At 45.0% G+C, this 18650-nt stretch overlaps 1 protein-coding gene across 3 annotated transcripts in view; it reads right to left on the bottom strand.

Annotated features, from left to right (window-relative positions):
* Window positions 1-3703: 3703 nt before the first annotated feature.
* RNF34 (ring finger protein 34) overlaps window positions 3704-18650 on the bottom strand; it is a 37439-nt gene continuing 22492 nt past the window's right edge. For 2 of the 3 annotated variants that reach the window (XM_080820963.1, XM_080820964.1), the window contains 5 exons: window positions 11825-12043; window positions 9453-9860; window positions 7856-7963; window positions 7393-7594; window positions 4175-5150 (listed from right to left, as the gene is read on the bottom strand). In XM_080820963.1, the coding sequence (XP_080677089.1) occupies window positions 4960-5150; window positions 7393-7594; window positions 7856-7963; window positions 9453-9860; window positions 11825-12028 (1113 nt within the window). In that variant the 5' untranslated portion in view covers window positions 12029-12043 and the 3' untranslated portion in view covers window positions 4175-4959. Of the gene's footprint in view, window positions 5151-7392; window positions 7595-7855; window positions 7964-9452; window positions 9861-11824; window positions 12044-18650 lie in introns of all 3 variants that reach the window. The other variant, XM_080820962.1, reaches the window with a different exon arrangement.

Raw genomic sequence — 18650 nt, 5'->3', positions numbered from 1 at the left:
AAAAAAGCACTCTTGGCCTTGGAGAGTTTCTGTTCGAGGGGTGGGCTAGAAACCTGACTGTCCAGGGGCAGCAGTCTCGACACTGGTACAAACTACCTTAGTCGTCAGAGATCTGCAATGGCCCCACGGTGCCCACGGTTTCCCATCTGCAGAGTTTCTGGCCTTCGGGGAGAGATCAGCGTTGCCCCACTGGCCTCAGGCAGGTGGCTTACCTGTGTGGGTGCCTCAGAGCCCACCTGTGTGAAGTAACAGCCATGGCCCCTTGGTGTTGCCGCTGCCGTGGTAGGGGGTGGGGGGGGGGGTCCAGCTCCTCAGCCTCTCCCTGGAGCCGCTCCCGGAGGCCACACACTGCACTTAGGAGCCTTGGGCCAGGGCCGCTGCTGTCGCCAGCTGGTGGACACAAACCAGGGAGAAGTCATTTTAGATCACACAATTTTTTAAAATAGGGTCCTGCAACCTTCTACTCCCGCACAGACAAGGCTGCTGTACTGATTTTGAAAATGGAGAAGATAACCCACCTCATTTCCTCAGTAGTTTGTTGCCTCCCCCCTTTTTTTTTTTTTTTTTTGCCACGAATGGTTTTAGATCCCACCCAGTCTCATGCCTCCTGTTAGCTTAAACAGAGAGATCCCTTGACTCAAACTGGAAACCAGAATTTAACTCAGGAGATGCACCTTACAGAGGTAAGATTAGTTTAACACTATGTTTTGTTTTTAGATTTTATTTATTAGAGCACAAGCAGGGGTGGGGGCAAAGGGAGAGGGAGAAGCAGATTCCCTGCCAAGCCTGGAGTCTGACATGGGGCTCGATCCCAGAACCCTAAGATCATGAGCCGAAGGCAGATGCTTAACCAACCGAGCCACCCAGGGGCCCCAACACTGTGATTTATTTATAAAAATAGGGCTTAAATTTGCAAGCCTGTTCATTCATCATGGAGCACCCCCACAGACCCCAGCCTGAGTTCCCTGAACTTCCGAGTAAGCCTTATCCTGATGTCAAGTAAAGGCCTCCTCCTCTTTGGGAATTGCTTTAAGAATAACAGCGTTCTCCAGGTGAACAGTCATTGGGGCCAGAGGGCCCCGTTTCTCCTATAATGTTTCCAGGAGTCCGCAGGCCTGCCAAGAGGAGGCAGAGAGGGCTGCCTGGGCTGGGGAGCCAAAGCTATCATGGGACATGCCGCAGAACCAAGACACTGGTCTCTCCAGGCCTGAGGCATGCCACCATCCTGCAGTGGCGGCATATCCGCTCCCCCGCATGTACTGAACAAGCCAGTCTAGGTCATACCCCAGTACAGTTTCTGTGCAGACCTGTTATTTTTCAAAATGAGTTAGGGATATTTGGGTGGCTCAGTCGGTCATGACCCCGGGATCCTGGGATGGAGACTCATGTCACAAGCTCTCTACTCAGCAGGGAGCCTGCTTCTCTCTCTCCTTGCCGATCCCCCAGCTTGGCGCGCTCTCCCACTCTCTCTCTGTGAAGTAATTAAGATTTTTAAGGAAAATTTTAAAAATATGTATAAAAGTACGGGGCACCTGGGTGGCTCATTCATTAAGCATCTGCCTTCCGCTCAAGTCATGATCCCAGAGTCCTGGAATCGAGTCCCGCCTTGGGCTCCATGGGAGCCTGCTTCTGCCTCTGTCTCTCATGAATAAGTAAAATCTTTAAAAAAAAATAAAAACAAAAACGAACTTTAGATGAGGTAGGCCTGAGCTAAATGCTTACAAATAGTTGCTCTGAGTTCACAGACTGTAACTGATGAAGCAAAAAAAGAACCATAAGCCAGAGGCAGTGCTTCATGGATCAGATTACAGTTTCCTAATCCAAAAAAGAGGCTCCGTTCCATCCCTGCTTCCTCTAGGGAACCTGGGGTTTACAGAGGATGAACACCACCATGGCACGTCCAAAGCATCGAATGCCGTCCCTGCATATTGTGAGGATAAGAGCAAGGGGACAGCATCGTATTCTGCTGTAGACCTTCAGACCTTCATCCGTGTATTACCTATTCAAAAACTTGAGGAGCGAGAGCGTGCCAGCCAGGAAATGTACATTGCAGGGGGAAATGTCTGCCCTTTGTCAAACAAGGCAGTCAGTACCTTGTGAGTTGTCAAGTCTGTTAGGTTAAAAATTTCTGTTGGCTATTCACTAAACCAAGATTACTTCAAAACATTACCTTTAGGGACGCCTGGGTGGCTCAGTTGGTTAAGCAGCTGCCTTCGGCTCAGGTCATGATCCCAGCGTCCTGGGATCGAGTCCCGCATCGGGCTCCTTGCTCAGCAGGGAGCCTGCTTCTCCCTCTGCCTCTGCCTGCCACTCTGCCTGCCTGTGCTCGTTCGCTCTCTCTCCCTCTCTCTCTCTGACAAATAAATAAATAAAATCTTAAAAAAAAAAAAAAAAAAAAAACATTACCTTTAAAAATCCACCATTAAGGGACGCCTGGGTGGCTCAGTTAAGCGTCTGGCTTCAGCTTGGGTCATGATCCCCGGGGTCCTGAGATCAAGTCCCGCGTCGGGCTCCCTGCTCAGTGGGGGGGGCCTGCTTCTCCCCCTGCTTATGTGCTCTTTCTCTGACAAATAAAATCTTTTAAAAATCCACTATTAAGAGTTTTCATTCTCTTGCTAAAAACAAGTACCTGAAACAACCTCTATAAATCCAAGAGGGAACACCAAACGAGCTATTTGAAGCTGAGGCCACGTACAAATGAATCTCAATTTTCTAACTTAAGACAAACCAGCACCTTCTGCTCAGCTTCTATTTCTGTGTTTACTATCACCTGCTGGCCTGGATTTGAAGACTTCTTTCCACCGAATTAGCAGTTTGTGGGCAAGGTTGAATTTCTGGAGTTCACAGTCTCACGAGAGGTACAGACAGGGTAAGCGCTCCTACTGCTTCAGCAGGGGTGGGTTTTATTGCTTCTGCGGTGAGGTAAGGATCCACTCAGGCTGCTTACCATGAACTGTGGCCAGCACCCACCCTGGGCTCTGTAGGCAAACAGGAGAGAAAGTTGTTTGAAATACCCATAAGGCCTAGGTTTGCATGCAGTGTCCCTCCAAACCAGGAGACACGGGAAGGCATGCTTTTCTTCACAACTAGGCAAACTTTCTCCCTACACCCGGGGCAGACTATCTGCCTCCCTTGCTATAATTTTCAGATTTGTTGACTGACTTGTGGATCCTGAGCACTTAAAGGCAACTGTGTTGTCCACTGCAGAGTCAAAACATAAAACCCAACAGAACTCGGCTGAGAAGTTAGGCATTTCTTTCTTTTTTTTTTTAAGATTTTATTTATTTATTTGACAGAGATCACAAGTAGGCAGAGAGGCAGGCGGGGGGTGGGGGGAAGCAGGCTCCCCGCTGAGCAGAGAGCCCCATGCGGTGCTCGATCCCAGGGTCCTGGGATCAGGACCCAAGCCGAAGGCAGAGGCTCTAACCCACTGAGCCACCCAGGTGCCCCGAAGTTAGGCATTTCTTAAAAACATACCTGCCCACTACCCATAGGAATGAGTCCACAGTCGGTTTCAGCCAAAACACCACCCTGGTTGGAGTTAGATGTGAAAGTGAAGCGATTTCAGATCATTCATGTTCTAGGAACTGTTCTGCATTAAGCCCATGTTAGGTTTCTCTTTGCTGGGTGATAGCGGAAGAATTTTTTAAAAAAATTAGTGTCAGAGCCGGGTTCACATTCTAATGTTAGCCACTTCCTTTTTAAAGTATCAAATATTTTATTACCACTTTTTTTTGGCAACAGCTCTATTAAAACAGCTCTATTAAAAGATAGTCACATACCAAATAATTCACCCAAGCCCCAACGTGGGGCTCAACTCACAACCCTGAGATCAAGAGTCGTATGCTCTTCTGACTGAGCCAGCCAAGTGTCCCAGCAACTTTCTAAGATTTTAGACAAGTTCTTCAATTTCTCAGAGGTTCCCCATCTGTGAAACAAGGCAACCGATTTCAGAATGCTAGAGAGAATCAGAAAGCATCCAGCACCATACCTGGTCACAGGAGACAGCAAGTCCGTAGTTAAGCTTACTGGTACATCGGCACCAAAGGTAGATCACTGCAAGTCTTTGAAGGTGCTCCCGTCTCCTGGGAAGAAGGGTGCCAGACCAGGCGCAGACACCCATTCGTGCTGTACCCAAGTGAATTAGGAACGGACTAGGACAGTGTAAGCAAAAGCATTTCTTAAAATCTAATTTTATTCCTAAAGTTCAAATTAGCTAGCAGTAGCACTGAAAATACACTTTCACTATACAAAACAGTGTAAACTGATTACACGTTAATAAAGGATTTAACACACACACACACTTCTCTAATGAAAAGAAGCTAGATGCAGCCCTTGCTCTAAAAAGCTGTACCTGAACAGAAACGGACATGTCGAGTCTAAGGCCCCGGCAAGTTGACTACAGAATGTCGGTTGTTCCCAGTTATGTTTAAACGCAGAAATAGCAACAATGTGGAAACTTACATTCATCAAATAGTAGCATTTAAAATCTACATGACTAATAAAGTGAACATTCAGAGGGGCCACTGCTCAGTGTGTACATGTGGGCCACTTGTGGACAGTGATGTCATCCAAAGAGAACAGAAGTTTCAAACATCTGAGTAGTTTAAGTTAAAAATAGGATGAAGGAGAAATAAAGAGAACAGGATAACTGTTCTCCAAAGAGAGCAACAGCTGATGCCGCAAGCAGTCTGACTTCATCAGCGATCACTGATCACGGACACGGGATGGAGCCCCGAGGGACCTGCGAATCTGGCGCGGCCACGGGCTGGCAGGCGTATGGCACAGACCAACGTCACCACCACTTAGGAGGGAGCTTTCCGTCCCCAGTTAGTAGTGAAAATAATTTTTAAAAATAGTTTTCAGCCTTTGAACGGTTAAGTTTCCAGTCGCTTCCATACATTGAAATGTCTGGGATGGAGCCTGGGGGCGAGCGTGCCGTTGGGAGGCGCCTGGGCTTCAGGACTTGAACACGTGCACGGCGCGCACCACGTACTGCCGGCAGATGGGACACTCGCTCATGCGCTTGCCGCACTTGGTGCAGGTGACCATATGCCCGCACTCGAGCAGGACGCAGTCGATGACGGCGTCCATGCAGATGCGGCAGAGGCGGTCATCTTCCTCATCCTGCAGCTGCAGCCGCTCGCCATCTGAAAGGCAACAGAGAGCTGGAGCTGCGGGCACCGCACTGCCTGACGGGCGCTCCGCCCCGCACGAGCCCGGGGCTGTAGGAGAAATAATCCAGCTTCTCTGCCCTTCGGGTCCCTCCACTAGAAATGGCAGTGATAAGGATGCCCACACTTCGTGAAGTTTTGGGAAGAAGAAATGAGAAATGCTTAGCTTACGGCCAGGTAGGAAAGGCCCAACAAATGTTAGCTACTTACTTCTATTTTATAGCTGTAATTCAAAGTTTACGTGATAAGGAGAGATTACTTCTGGAAGTGCCAATGAAGAAACCCACGGTTGTCCTATACATGGGCCTCAGAGCACCTGAATGGAATTTCCAACCCAACTGTGTGGCCTCGGGGAAAGTCAGTCTCCAGAGCTTCATCTCCACACCGACAGGAAAGTTCTGAAGAGTCGTACATCAAGTAGTCTGTACTTGGGGGGAAAGTTTAGAAGGATCTCAGAAGCCAGCTCAAGTCTGCCTAACTGTAAGCAGATAGGCCATCCTGGCTCTGTGGCCTGGATTTAGGTTCTGAGAAGATTCAAGCTCTGAATAAGGTGCTGAAGGAGTTTCAAGAGTTTACGTCAGCCTGAGATTTGGTCCTAGAGCTATAGACATCGAGGCGTCCCTTTTTACAGGCGGTAGAGGGGACTGATGGGAATGTCGTGATTTCAGTCAGAAAGAATAGAAATTCAACCCTGAAGGGCCAACGGTCTCTGGATTTAAGAGAAATAACAATGCCATGTCCAGACATTCTCACAAACCGGGGACTGGGGAGAAAGGATTCAAGGGGTAAGACAACGGATGGGCCAGTAGAGAAGACACTGGAGGGCTCCTGAGTAAACCAGAGTCTAGGCTGTGGTCTCCTCTCCTGCATGGAAGTTTCTTTCCAACTCTTACAAGCTCTGAGCAGAAAGCAGAGGAGCCAGGGTCTGTCAAGGCTATTAGGAAAGGCTACCGGGGTGAATCGCACCAGAAGTGCCTGAAGCCAGTCAAACTAGGGAAGATTCCAGCTGTGGTCAAAACAAAAGGAGTTTTCCACAGGCCTGGAGATTGGACCAGGGATAGAGTAAGCAGTGAATTAACTGAAAAAGGCACTTTGGCAAACGTGCGTGTCTTGGCCTCCTCTACCATAAACCCCCGGAGGGTGGGAACGGCCATGCACAACCAGTGCGCGCCCCACACAGTTGTACACACTCTACGCTTACCAAGTGAACACACCTCTCCCCTCACCGCCAGAACACCGTTTCCCAGCCACAGCCTGGGAAGGCTCTGAGGATTAAGATTCCCGTGTCTACCCTTGTGGTATCATCTTGGAAATGGGTATGCCAAAATACTTCCTGCATATTCTGGACGTTAAGTGTTTATCAATAATTGCTGTATTATAACCAGATTTGAAGGGGAAAAAAAACCCTCAAGGTGATAAAAGTTAATGATGGGAGGACTGTTCAGATAGGAATATAATAGGGCGCCTGGGTGGCTCAGTCGGTTGAGTATCTGCCTTTGATGCAGGTCGTGATCCTGGGGTCCTGGGATCTACCCGCATGGGGTTTCCTGCTCAGCAGGGAGTCTGCTTTTCCCTCTCCCTTTACCCCTCCCCCTGCTCCTTCTCTCAAAACAAACAAACAAAATAGATAGGAACACATTTGTCAGTCTGATCACCACTGAAACCTTTTTTTCTTGCCTATAAACGCTCTATGGCTTGGCCCTAAGGACTTCCGCTCCATGCCTCATCAATACACAGATCAGGAACTCTTAACCTCAGCTTCCCCAACTCACACAGAAACCTAATACCTGACGCTAAGAACTACTTCCCTTCTTTGCCTCTAGGGAATTTTTTTTTTTTCCAGTGAGGATTTAAAAGCTACAATTGAGAGAACCGAAGTATTGACCTACCAGAAGAATTAGTGGGAAACCATGCCTTTCCCACTAACTCTTCTGGCATTTTTATGGAGACAAGGAATTTCATTAGGGTTCTAACAAATTATGGCCAAGAAAACCAGACTGAACAGATGATGCCCTAACTCACGTGGCAATGGCGGTCTCAGAGCCAACATCACATAATAAACCTACTACCTAACAGCAACAGATTCAACATCTAATTTGTTCAATAAAAGGATATGTAATTTTCTCCAAAAATGTGACTTCGTTGTGACAGAAACAGCTCAATTTGTACAACTCTAAAGAAGGAAAGTATAGGGGGAAGAAAGAAAAAGGAAACCTACATGACTTTTGGTTTTCTTCATTCTCTTTGTATAACCGGTTGACTTTCTCCACCAGCTCCCACTTTTCACAACAGCCAGAGTAGTTGACAAAGTTCCGGGCCAGGATTTCCTTCAACTGGCGCACGCTCATTCCTTCCACATCTTCAAGGCTTGACAGGTCAGACAGCGAAGCTCTTACTCGCTTCTTAGAGAGCCCAGGCGTCTGCGATCACAGAGGGCTTCCATCAGCTCTGCTCCCGCAAACCCAGACCTCCCGCAGTGAGGACAACCGCACGCTCCCCTCACCCTCCAGTCGCCACTGGACACTCTTCCCAGACTCATCAGTTCTTCAAGCGCCGTCTCCATTAGGCTACATTCAAACCAGAAGAAACAGCCCAGGCTAATCTAGCAAAAGGCCACAGAGGCACTTGCCCTGCCTGCCAGGTTGGCGTGTCAAGAAAGCGAATTTTACGGGAGCACTCACCTGGTCCTCCAAGTTTTCTTCATCATCATCATCATCCTCATCCTCGTCATCCTCATCATCTTCATCATCCTCCTCTTCTGTGTTTGCTGAAGCGATTTCACTTTGTACCTATACATATCGATTGGATTAGGTCAGGAATCCTATTTTCCTAACAGGATGCATCCTGTTTGTCAATATTTAACACTGGAGAAAACCCTTCCCCAGATCCTCCCCAAGAATGACCCCAGCACCTGGCATACTCCATGATGACCTTGGACCTGGAGCACTGCTGCTCCTCCCAAAGAGCTGGGCCCCACATGATTTCATCAACAACTTACCATCCGTGAAGTTATCTCAGAAGCCAAATTCCTATGTGTGTGTGAAACCTGACCAGAGCATTAACTCCCTGAGAAAGGCCCCAACATGAACCGCCAGAGCCGTCAGTGTATGCAGCTGCCCTACTTCGTCATCGAGGGCCCTGCGTGAGGCTGGTCTACCTGGAGCCTCGAAGATACTGACAGAAGCTAAAACTCTAAGTTCAGCCCACTCAATCTGAAAGACGCCAATCCTACTACAATGCACCTAGACATTCTGATTCCAAAGAATGCTTTCTAGACTTCTTCCCTGATGGCTGATGCTAGTTCTAGTTCTTAGCAATTCCATAACGATCAGAGGTGCTCTTTCTCACGAAGGACAGAAAGACCTTCAACTTGGGTTACGTACCTTCTTCCATATCTTTCTCTTCAGACTTTGACCAGAGCTCTACAATAGTTTAGGTCAGTTCCCAATATTCCCAATATTCCACCGCACTGGGTCTGAAGCACCACATTGCAGCACCCAAAGACCCCGACCTTCCAAGAATGGTCATATACCCAAAAGTGGCACAAAGGTCAGATGTGTCTTGTGTTTGCAAGGCTGTTATGCCAGCTCTCATTTGGGAAATAATATAACTCCCAGGTTGAACTTCTCTAATTTATGACTATTTGGAAGGCAACGAGATTTCCTCTCTGCTTTTAACATCCTTCTTCAGGGAAGAGAATTAAATGTGGAGAGAATTGTTCAAAACAATCCATTCAGCATTTCAGAATCATTCATACATACAAACTGAATTATTAATTACAAGCCCTTGTGTGTTATTCAATCAGGATGCCCAAGGACCTCACTGAGACAATATTCTGCCCTGGCATTTCTTTGAAATTAGTAGATAATCACACTCTGATTAATTCAGATGGCTTTTTCCCATTATCTAAGTTGGAACAATTTTACTATAGCAAGCCAATTGGGCATTAGGTTTACTTACACTATTGTGTCCACGGTCACGGACAAATAATCTTGCAAACATTTATACACTACTCTTCACAGTCATTCCTTCAACAGTTAGTATTTAACTTAGGAGGAAACTGAAGTAACTAGAGTCAAGAGACCGATGAGCTTCAGAGAGTTGACTTTGGGGCTACCCAGCACCTTGGCTCAGAGATTCACAGCAGGAGAGCCTGCACGCACAGCATTCAGCAGCGTGTGGTACCTCTGCTCCCAGGGGGCTTGTGAAGCCCTAAAGGTCCCACCCTATATGGCCAACCAGCAGTGCCAGGGCCTTGGCATAATTATACCCTCGTACCTGTGCCAGTGCCCCAGATCCTAAGGTCTGGTCTCCACCCATAAGGTCTCCCTGAAATGAAGACATGGTAGCAGAAGGGGCTGTATAGTTTGAAAAAAATGAATGTGTAAAAAAGCTAGAAGTCTGGGACCGTGAGGAATTCAGGCTGCTCGTGTCCAGGTCATCCTCAGAGCCCAGGCCATGGTGGCAGAGTACCAAATCTACCAAGTCTTCTTTCTCTCGACAGGTATCAATTGGGATGTTTCGAAGAATGAGATACTGCCGGAGATCCTTGACTTTTAGTCGCATTAACTGAGGGCGCTGAAAGGCCGTCTCTTGTAGTAAGTGACACGTGGAACATCTACGGAGATTTTCTTGTAAGACTGAACAAACGGAGCAAAAATCCTTCTTGCAGTCACAACACACATGCTAAAGAAACAGAAAGAAAAGCAGCAGCTAATGATAGCCAGACACAGGCCACTGTGAAAGCACTAGTATTCTTTTTTGCCTTCTACTGAAATTCAATTTTTGTTTCTAAGTTATGAAGTCTCCCAGTGCGCCTGGCTACTCTCACAGCCACCTTCGTGTTCCAAGAGCCACAATAATCAAAACACGCACTGCTGAAGCAGTTTGGATGCACAGAAGTTCAAATACAGCCCTTTAAGAAAAACATACACTCTTGTGTTAGTGAATTAAAACCTTTCCACCCCTTGATGCAAACATGTAATTAGCCGAACAGAGAAGACTTGAACCGCGTGGAGCAGAAAGCACAACCACAAACTCTTCCTACTCTTTTCCTATGTCAACAATTTCCCCATTGAAAGAGAAGCTGAAGCTGGGGGGTAGTGGGGGGGGTGGGCAGGGAGAACACAGGGGGAAAGAGAAGGGCAAATTCTCTCTCAAGGTCATTCAAAGCAAACAGAGGATCTCACTAGTACAGTCATCTGTATCCGACTGAGCCTTCATCACGCTCAGAGCCACTGCACTAGGAAAGCTCGAAGACGACACTAAGCTGTGGTCCTTTCTTCTCGCCGCATTGTTCCCACAAGCGAACACCTTGTTCCTGCCGTACTTAGGAGGACTGAACTGACAATCAAAGGCTGTGAGACAGCCTCGTCATTTTCTGAGACTGGATCTCAGAAAAAATGACTGCCTTAGAGAAAACAACTGTTTTAGCCCAAGTATTTTTTTTTTTTTTTTTTTAGCCCAAGTATTTTATGCTGAATCTCTACACAGTGGTTGTCTTTCACTAATTTCTTCACTTCCAGTTACGAATGTGGGTAGGGGGCGCCTGGGTGACTCAGCTGGTTGAGCGTCTGCCTTCAGCTCAGGTCATGATCCCACGGTCCTGGGATCGGTCCTGGGTTGGAGTCTTGGGCTCCTTGCTCAGCTGGGAGCCTGCTTCTCCCTCTGCCTGTCACTCCCCCTGTTTGTGCTCTCTCTGTCAAATAAACACAATCTTAAAAAAAATAAAAAAAAAAAAAGAATGTGGGTAGGGGAACACCTGAGTGGCTCAGTTGGTTAAGCGACTGCCTTCAGCTCAGGTCATGATCCCAGAATCTGGGTATCAAGTCCCCCTGCTCAGTGGGGAGCCTGCTTCTCACTCTCTTTCCCCTCTCATGCTTTCTCTTAAAAAAAAAAAAAAAAAAGTTGGTAGGGATACATTTTTTGAAACCTGAGGTCAGTTATAATAAATCATCTCTGAACAAAACTGCAGACTAATTAAATCTCTTTTTCGAAAACATAAGCATAATCAGGAAGAATCAAAGTATACAGAGCTCAGAAGACAAGATGCCTGAGCAACATGTGAAACACAGTCAGAAAATTTGAGCAGTAATACAGTCCCTTCAACTGAGTACTTATTTTTTTTTTAAGGATACTATTTATGTATTTGAGAGAGAAAAAGAACATGTGGGGGGGGCAGACGGAGACAGAGAAGCAGACTCGCCGCTGAGCAGGAAGCCCAATGCAGGGCTTGATCCCAGGACCCTGGAGATCACGACCCGCGCCAAAAGCAGACACCTAACCGACTGAGCACCCAGGCACCCCCAATTAAGTACTTTTCTGAATGGGAAATGGTTAATAACGATTTTTGGTAATTTTTTTTTAAAGATTTTATTTATTTATTTGACAGACAGAGATCACAAGTAGGCAGAGAGGCAGGCAGAGAGAGAGAGAGGGAAGCAGGCTCCCCGCTGAGCAGAAAGCCCGACGCGGGGCTCGATCCCAGGACCCTGGGATCATGACCTGAGCTGAAGGCAGAGGGCTTTAACCCACTGAGCCACCCAGGCGCCCCTGATTTTTGGTAATTTTAATGAAAAGAAATGATTCATTAGCATTCAACATATAATTAAGTAATGTGTCTTTTTTATATAACATTTCATCCAACTTACCTTCTTTCTAAAGACTGAAAATGAAAGTCCACAGGCTTTGCAAACTATATTAGGCCCTTCCGTAGGTGCTGGTGGGTAAGCGGAAAAATCAGAGTTTGGTGCAAATCTGAATGGACCGGTGCCTCCTGCAAATCCTGACTGCTGGCCCCTGACAGCTCCTGTTCCCATGACTTCATTCAGCAGTCCACAGCACGAAGCCCACATAGATGTGGCACCCGCCTGGAAAGGAACACAAGACCACAGTTTAAAGCTGAGTGGAACCTGGGCTCTCTGGGAACTTCAGGGAATGCCAATCTGGAGAGGTGCATTTGCCCTAAATAACTGAGATTATCCTTCTAAGGAATGAAATTGGTTAACGAATTTTAGGTGTCCATTGTAATTCGACACCTTTGCATGCACTACGAGGTGATCACAAGTCTAATTCCCACCCATCACCATACGGTTGAGCCCCCTCAGCCATTTTACTGCTCCTCTTATCCCTTTCCCTTCTAGTAACCAGCAATCTGCCTTATGACTTTGTTCGTTGGTTTTGTTTTTTAAACTGCACATATTAGTAAGGTCATACAGTATTCTTCCCTCTTTGCCTGACTTGTTTCACTTAACGTAATTCCCTCAAGGTCCACCTCTGTTGTTACAAATGGCAAGATTTCCTCCTTTTTGATGGCTGGGTAGTATTCCGTGACATGCCCCTATCCCCTCTTCTTTATCCGTTCATCCACCAAGGGACACTTGGGTTTTCCTACCTTGATTATTGTGAATAATGCTGCAGTGGACATACGGGATTCATAGATCTTTTCGAGTCAGTGTTTTCATATTCTTCAAATAAATACCCAAAATGGAATGGCTGGATTATGGTAGTTCCATTTTCATTTTTCAAGGACCCTCCGTACTATTTTCCACAGTGGCTACACCAATTGACATTCCCACCAACAGTGTACAAGGGTTCCCTTTCCTCCACATCCTCGCCAACACATATTATTTCTTGTCTTTTTTATAATAGCCATTCTAATAGGTATGAGAGGATATCTCACTGTGGTTTTGAGAGATTATTCTTTGAAGCATTAAAATTTTAAGCTCTTTGGAAAGGTAATTTCTGGTATTTTCATAGAACATTTGGAAATGTGGAAACTTGTGACATCATTAAACAAAAGGAAAAGATACAATATGAACCAAATTTTGTAAAAAAAAAAAAATCCACATAACACTGAAACAGAGATACATGCACACAGAGGAAAATGACTGGACAGAAGTACAGGCTGTGCAACATGTGGGACATGCGCACACCAGCACAGCTGTTTGCTGTTTATCTGAAATTCAAACTTGACTGAGCACCCTGTATTCTACCTGGCAATCTTCACCTGGTGATCACTGTACTAGATAGCACCGTTCTACAGGTTAAGAGAGATTTTCCCAGCTCTCACTTAGCAAACAGAATATAAATTCAAATTACTTAATCTCATTAAACGTCTGTTCTCTCATTTGTAGCCGTGCATAATCAACTATGGCACATATAAATTTTATTTTGAAAAAATGACTGGGAAAACATCAAAATGCCCACTGAAGCTCTAGGGTTTAATATAACTTGTGTAAATCGATTTTCTTGAGTTTTTCTCTATCTTCCAAGCTCTTTATAAATACATTACTTTGATGTTAAAAAACTATTTTTAAAAAGCAGTGATCCTATCTTTTCAAACTGAAAATACGAAACACAATTTCTGATGACTGGATAACGGTAATGACCTTCCAGGGCGTAAGGGCTATTTGTCACTCCACCAAATGACCGGAAATTAATGTACTGCCTTTTTTTCCTCCTGTCTCTTCCCTCCGGTCTCTCACCACTGCTCACATTATACTTACCTCCAGCAACCAGTTTCCTTTTTTACTGCAGACTCAGAAACCGGATAACCAAGCTGGTCAGAAGTACATATGAAAATATATTTTCAGTGAGCACTCAAGGCACTTTCCCATGCAAAGGTGTAAGAGCTACAGTGTTTGGAACCAGTGAGCTTTTACCCCTTGTCCTGATTCTTAAGCACATTCTAGACTCTAGATTATGTGATAGGTAATAGAAGTCCAGGTAGGTGAGATGTGATTTAGTTTAAATGGCAACATAGGGGGTACCTGGGTGGCTCAGTGGGTTAAAGCCTCTGCCTTTGGCTCAGGTCATGATCGCAGGGTCCTGGGATCGAGCCCCACATCAGGCTCTCTGCTCAGCAGGGAGCCTGCTTCCCTTCCTCTCTCTGCCTGCCTCTCTGCCTACTTGTGATCTCTCTCTGTCAAATAAATAAATAAAATCTTTTAAAAAAAAATGGCAACATAGTTCCAGACTTTATTATCTAACTCTATCAAACATTTACTCTTTGTCCAACAAGCTCTTTAGAAACTTTCTTTTAAAAACAACCTTTAAGGGCTATTCAGAATGCTATAGAAGGCTCATGCTATTCTTGCTACTTCCCACACGTAATGCTATATTAAATATAGGGGAAGGAGAAGGTAAAGCAGTAAGAAACCACAATACAGGGTTCAAACAGTCTCAAGTCTCAGGGTCACCGACTTGAGTATTACATAGCTTCACACCCTATAATTCTAGAGAAACAGTGATGCCTTTAAAAGTCAGGTTAAATTATAATTAATAGTTCACACCTCTAAATAAATATATACCTCAGACTCTAGCGACATGATGTTTAAACATAAAAGCATGAAAATCCAGATTAAGTTCGTTTAAAGTGGGTGTTCTTCTTTGCGGCAAGCACACATAACGTACAGAGGTGTCCAGTCATTACATTACACACCTGAAGCTAAGGTAACACTGTATGTCGACTACACTTCAATAAAAACGTTTAAAATTAATTTTTTAAAAAAGTGTTCTTTTAGGGGCACCTGGGTGGCTCAGTCATTGGGCATCTGCCTTCGGCTCTGGTCATGGTCCCAGGGTCCTGGGATCGGTCCCCTCGTCAGGCTCCCTGCTCAGCACGGAGCTTGCCTCTCCCTCTCCCCCTCCCCCTGCTTGTGCTCCCTCTCTCCCCTTCTCTCCTGTCAAGTAAATAAATGAAATCTTTTTTTTTTTTTTTTAAGTGTTCTTTTAGCAAAAGATTCATCCTCAGAGCTTTAAACAATGAGCTGCTGGAGCGCCTGACTGACTCAGTCAGTGGAAATAGTGACTCTGGATCTCAGGGTCGTAAGTTCGAGCCCCACGTTGGACACAGAGATTACTTTAAAAAAAAAAAGTGAGCTCTTAAAACTGAAAACGTTTTTAAAAATTCAATTTGTGGGGCACCTAGGTGGCTCAGTTGGTTAAGCATCTGCTTTGGCTCAGGTCATGATCTCGGGGTCCTGGGATCGAGCGCTCTCCAAATCAGACTTCCTGCTTAGGTGGGAGCCTGCTTCTCCCTCTCCCTCTGCCCTTCCCCTGACTTGTGCTCACACTCTCTCACTGAGTCAAATAAATAAAATCTTTAAAGAATAAAATAAAAATTCAATTTGCAGTATACCTGAAACTAATATAACACTTAATTATACTGGAATTTTTTTAAAATATGGTTTTCAAGTTTGCCGTTGCGGGGAGGAAATTCAACTTATACATATCATTTGTGGGGGTGAAACACCTCAACTGCAGAAAGTACCACTGGAATAAACTCTTCTTCATTCTAATTTAAAGTAGCAGTTTTTGGTGAGCTTCGGCTTCCTGCTGATCTAGGTAGTAAACACTTAGTTAAACAGCTGTGTTGGCTTTTATCCCCTTTCTGATTCCCAGTGATGCTGCCTCCCGGACTCACCTACAAGTTCCTTGTGAACAAAACTCCCTTCTTCTACAGCATCTAGCTCCACCACCATGACTGATAAGAACTGTGTAACAGGTTTCTTTGTACTACCTTTTTACATGTAATGTAACATCAAATTTTGCATGCTACCTAGAAAGATCCAATTGTGACTAGTTGAGAAAGTATTAAAGGTAAAAAGGATTCCGGCCCAGCAGACATGAAATCTCAAATGATACTCCCGCTTACAAGCAGCACTGTCACAGCTCGTTCTACCAGAAAGCAGTTTTACAATGAGAGTTAAGGAAGAATACACATTTTCAAACTCTATTAATGAGTATAATCATTAAAATTCTAAGCTGAAAATTTTCACAGCTCTAGTAAAGGGAAAAGGAGGATTTATTTTGGGAAAACAGGCAGAATCTCTATACAGGCATCAATACCGGAGAGTCACAATTTCATCCCATTCCTTGTTTCTATAAAGCGGAGAGAATTTCCTCTTCAGAAGGGAAAGAAGTGAAAACAGTGAAAGAACGCTCCTATCTTCTTTCAGGGATCTCATTACAAAATAAAAAACAAAGCTCAAGCCAACTCCTAAAGTGTTATCCCAGGCAAAAATATGTTGCTACAACCTAATACTTGGCATAACTCAGCCAAAGACCATAGCAAAGGGAAAGAGGAAACATGTGAAAAGACCCAGGTCTCAGCCTCATTAGATCTGTGAACTTAGACAAAATCTCCCAATAAGAAAATACTCTTAACATAAATATAAAAATACATAAACATAAAAATAACTCTTAACATCACACTCAAGGATAAACCTACCTATGTGTACTGCTACCCTCTAATGATAGCAACACCCCAGCCTTCTACTAAGTTCAGAAATTTGAAATCATGGAAGCCCCAGTCACTAGTTTTATCTGAAGTACCTTTCTTTCACATTCAGCGTATTTTAAAAAGTCCATTCCATTCCCCACTAAGCCCCCTGTTTTCTGGCATCCCAGTGCTGAAATGAAAGTGATTTCTTTGGTGATTTGAACCTCCCCGACTTCTTGGGAGCAGCTTCTGTCAAGGTCTCTTGATAGGAAATTACACAGGCCTGTGAAGTGGCCCAGAAAGTCATGGTTGGCCTCAACAAGGGAGCCTTAAGAAAACCCGATGCCTGGGTCCCACTCCAGATATTCTGACTTAACTGGTCTGGGGTATAACCTGAGGCATCAGATTTTTTTTTTTTTTTAAGGTAATCTCCACCCCCTACATGGGGCTCAAACTCACAACCCAGAGACCAAGAGTCACATACTCCACAGAGTGAGCCAGCTGGGTGTCCCCAGAATTTTTTTTTTAAAGTTCCGCAAGTGACTTGTATCACAGTGAAGGTTAAAGGGTTAACAACTGCTCGGTTTAGGTGCCCTCTTCCTGCCTACATGGTTTTAGCTGCTGGAATGCTGATGAGAAGGGGCTGTGGTTACTTCTTTTTTTTTTTTTTTTTTTTAAGATTTTATTTATTTGACAGAGATCACAAATAGGCAGAGAGGCAGGCAGAGAGAGAGGAAGGGAAGCAGGCTCCCCGCTGAGCAGAGAGCCCGATGCGGGGCTCGATCCCAGGATCCCGAGATCATGACCCGAGCCCAAGGCAGAGGCTTTATTTAACCCACTGAGCCACAGGGCTGTGGTTACTTCTAAAACCTGTTCCTCTAGAGTTCCAGGAGCAAGACGTTAGCCAAACGCTCCTCACAACCTGTCAACAATTTTTCCCCATAAGAGTGGGTCATGTCTCCAGTGTTGCTTCTCCCTCTTATAGACTCCCCTAATCCCTTCAGAAAGGCTCGGCTGAGATTCTAACCATCTCATCGGATTCTTAAATTAGTTCCTTTCCACATATTGGCCTGGAACTTTTGCTGAAATTGGTACCTTCCTTCATTTTTCATTTATTCCCTCATTTTATTTACTCTTTGCTTTCTGGCCTTAACTTTTTATTTCCTAATTTACTCCTCTACATGTTTTGTGTGAAATCTCTGATACTAGGAGAGACAGTGATTCTGGGACAAAATCCACCATCATTCAAACTATTTTTGTCCTTCCTCTCCAAGTTGAAGAATCCACTCAGAAGATGACTCTCCCCAGGTCTGGTTGGGCTCCATCTCCCACCACCCCTTTAGCAGGTTTCATCTTCTAGCACTTTCCTGTAAAGTCCCAATTTCCTAAATTTTTTCTGTATGTCCCCTCAGGGCACAGGTATCCCTACCTCACAACCATCACCTTCACATTCACTTAATGCTTGAAGAGTCCTATACCAATCTTTCCGTTCTCAACTCTGTCCAAATTCTGTTACTACTTGACATGACAGTCCCAAATTTCAAGTGACAGAATCTATAAAAGCAATTAGGAAACTATTTCAGAGCGCACTGACCCAAAAGTTTACTGAATTGTGGGATCTTCAAGGGGTGTGGAGAGGGAACATGCCAGCTGATCCTCTGAGCTCCTGACTCTGCCCCTATTTCCTTGGAGCCCAGTTACCAGATCTTGTAAGGTAATAGCCAAAGAGCTTTCCCCCTTTTGCATCTTCCCTTTAAAAGCTTTAGAGACCCGGGTTCAGGTTCTTTCCCTCTGTCTTCCCCATACTTCAGTATCTTCCACCAGTTTAAGCAGCCTGCTTTCCCTTCTTTGTCTTTTACTCACTCTCTGTTCACCTTCTGGTGGTAAGACTGAAACATTTTCCAAACTATTCCATTTCCTCCTAGATTTTCTGGGCAAACCTAATTCCTTAGACAGTGCAGAAGGCACAGACCTTTGGCTTCTAAATTTGTAGTAAACTGAGTTGTTGCCCTACCCTGATTCCAAGTGCAAGGTATGGTGACCCTTGTGTGATTAAAAAAAAGCTACCCTTTCCATGAGTGAGGCCAAAGTTTGGATCTCTGAAAACTACAGCTATGATCTGGGTTTATGTGACTAACAATTCTAAATCCTACTTGGGACCATGGCTGACAGCAGGACTTTAAGGGCTAAACCACATGAATCTAAGAGATTGGAAAGAACAATCTGTAAAGATGGCTACGTTTCCTTCCTTG

Source organism: Martes martes (genome assembly GCF_963455335.1).
Source record: "Martes martes genome assembly, chromosome: 13".
Classification (NCBI taxonomy): Eukaryota; Metazoa; Chordata; class Mammalia; order Carnivora; family Mustelidae; genus Martes; species Martes martes.
Note: the sequence above shows the minus strand (reverse complement) of the source record. Positions and strands in the feature narration are given on the sequence as shown.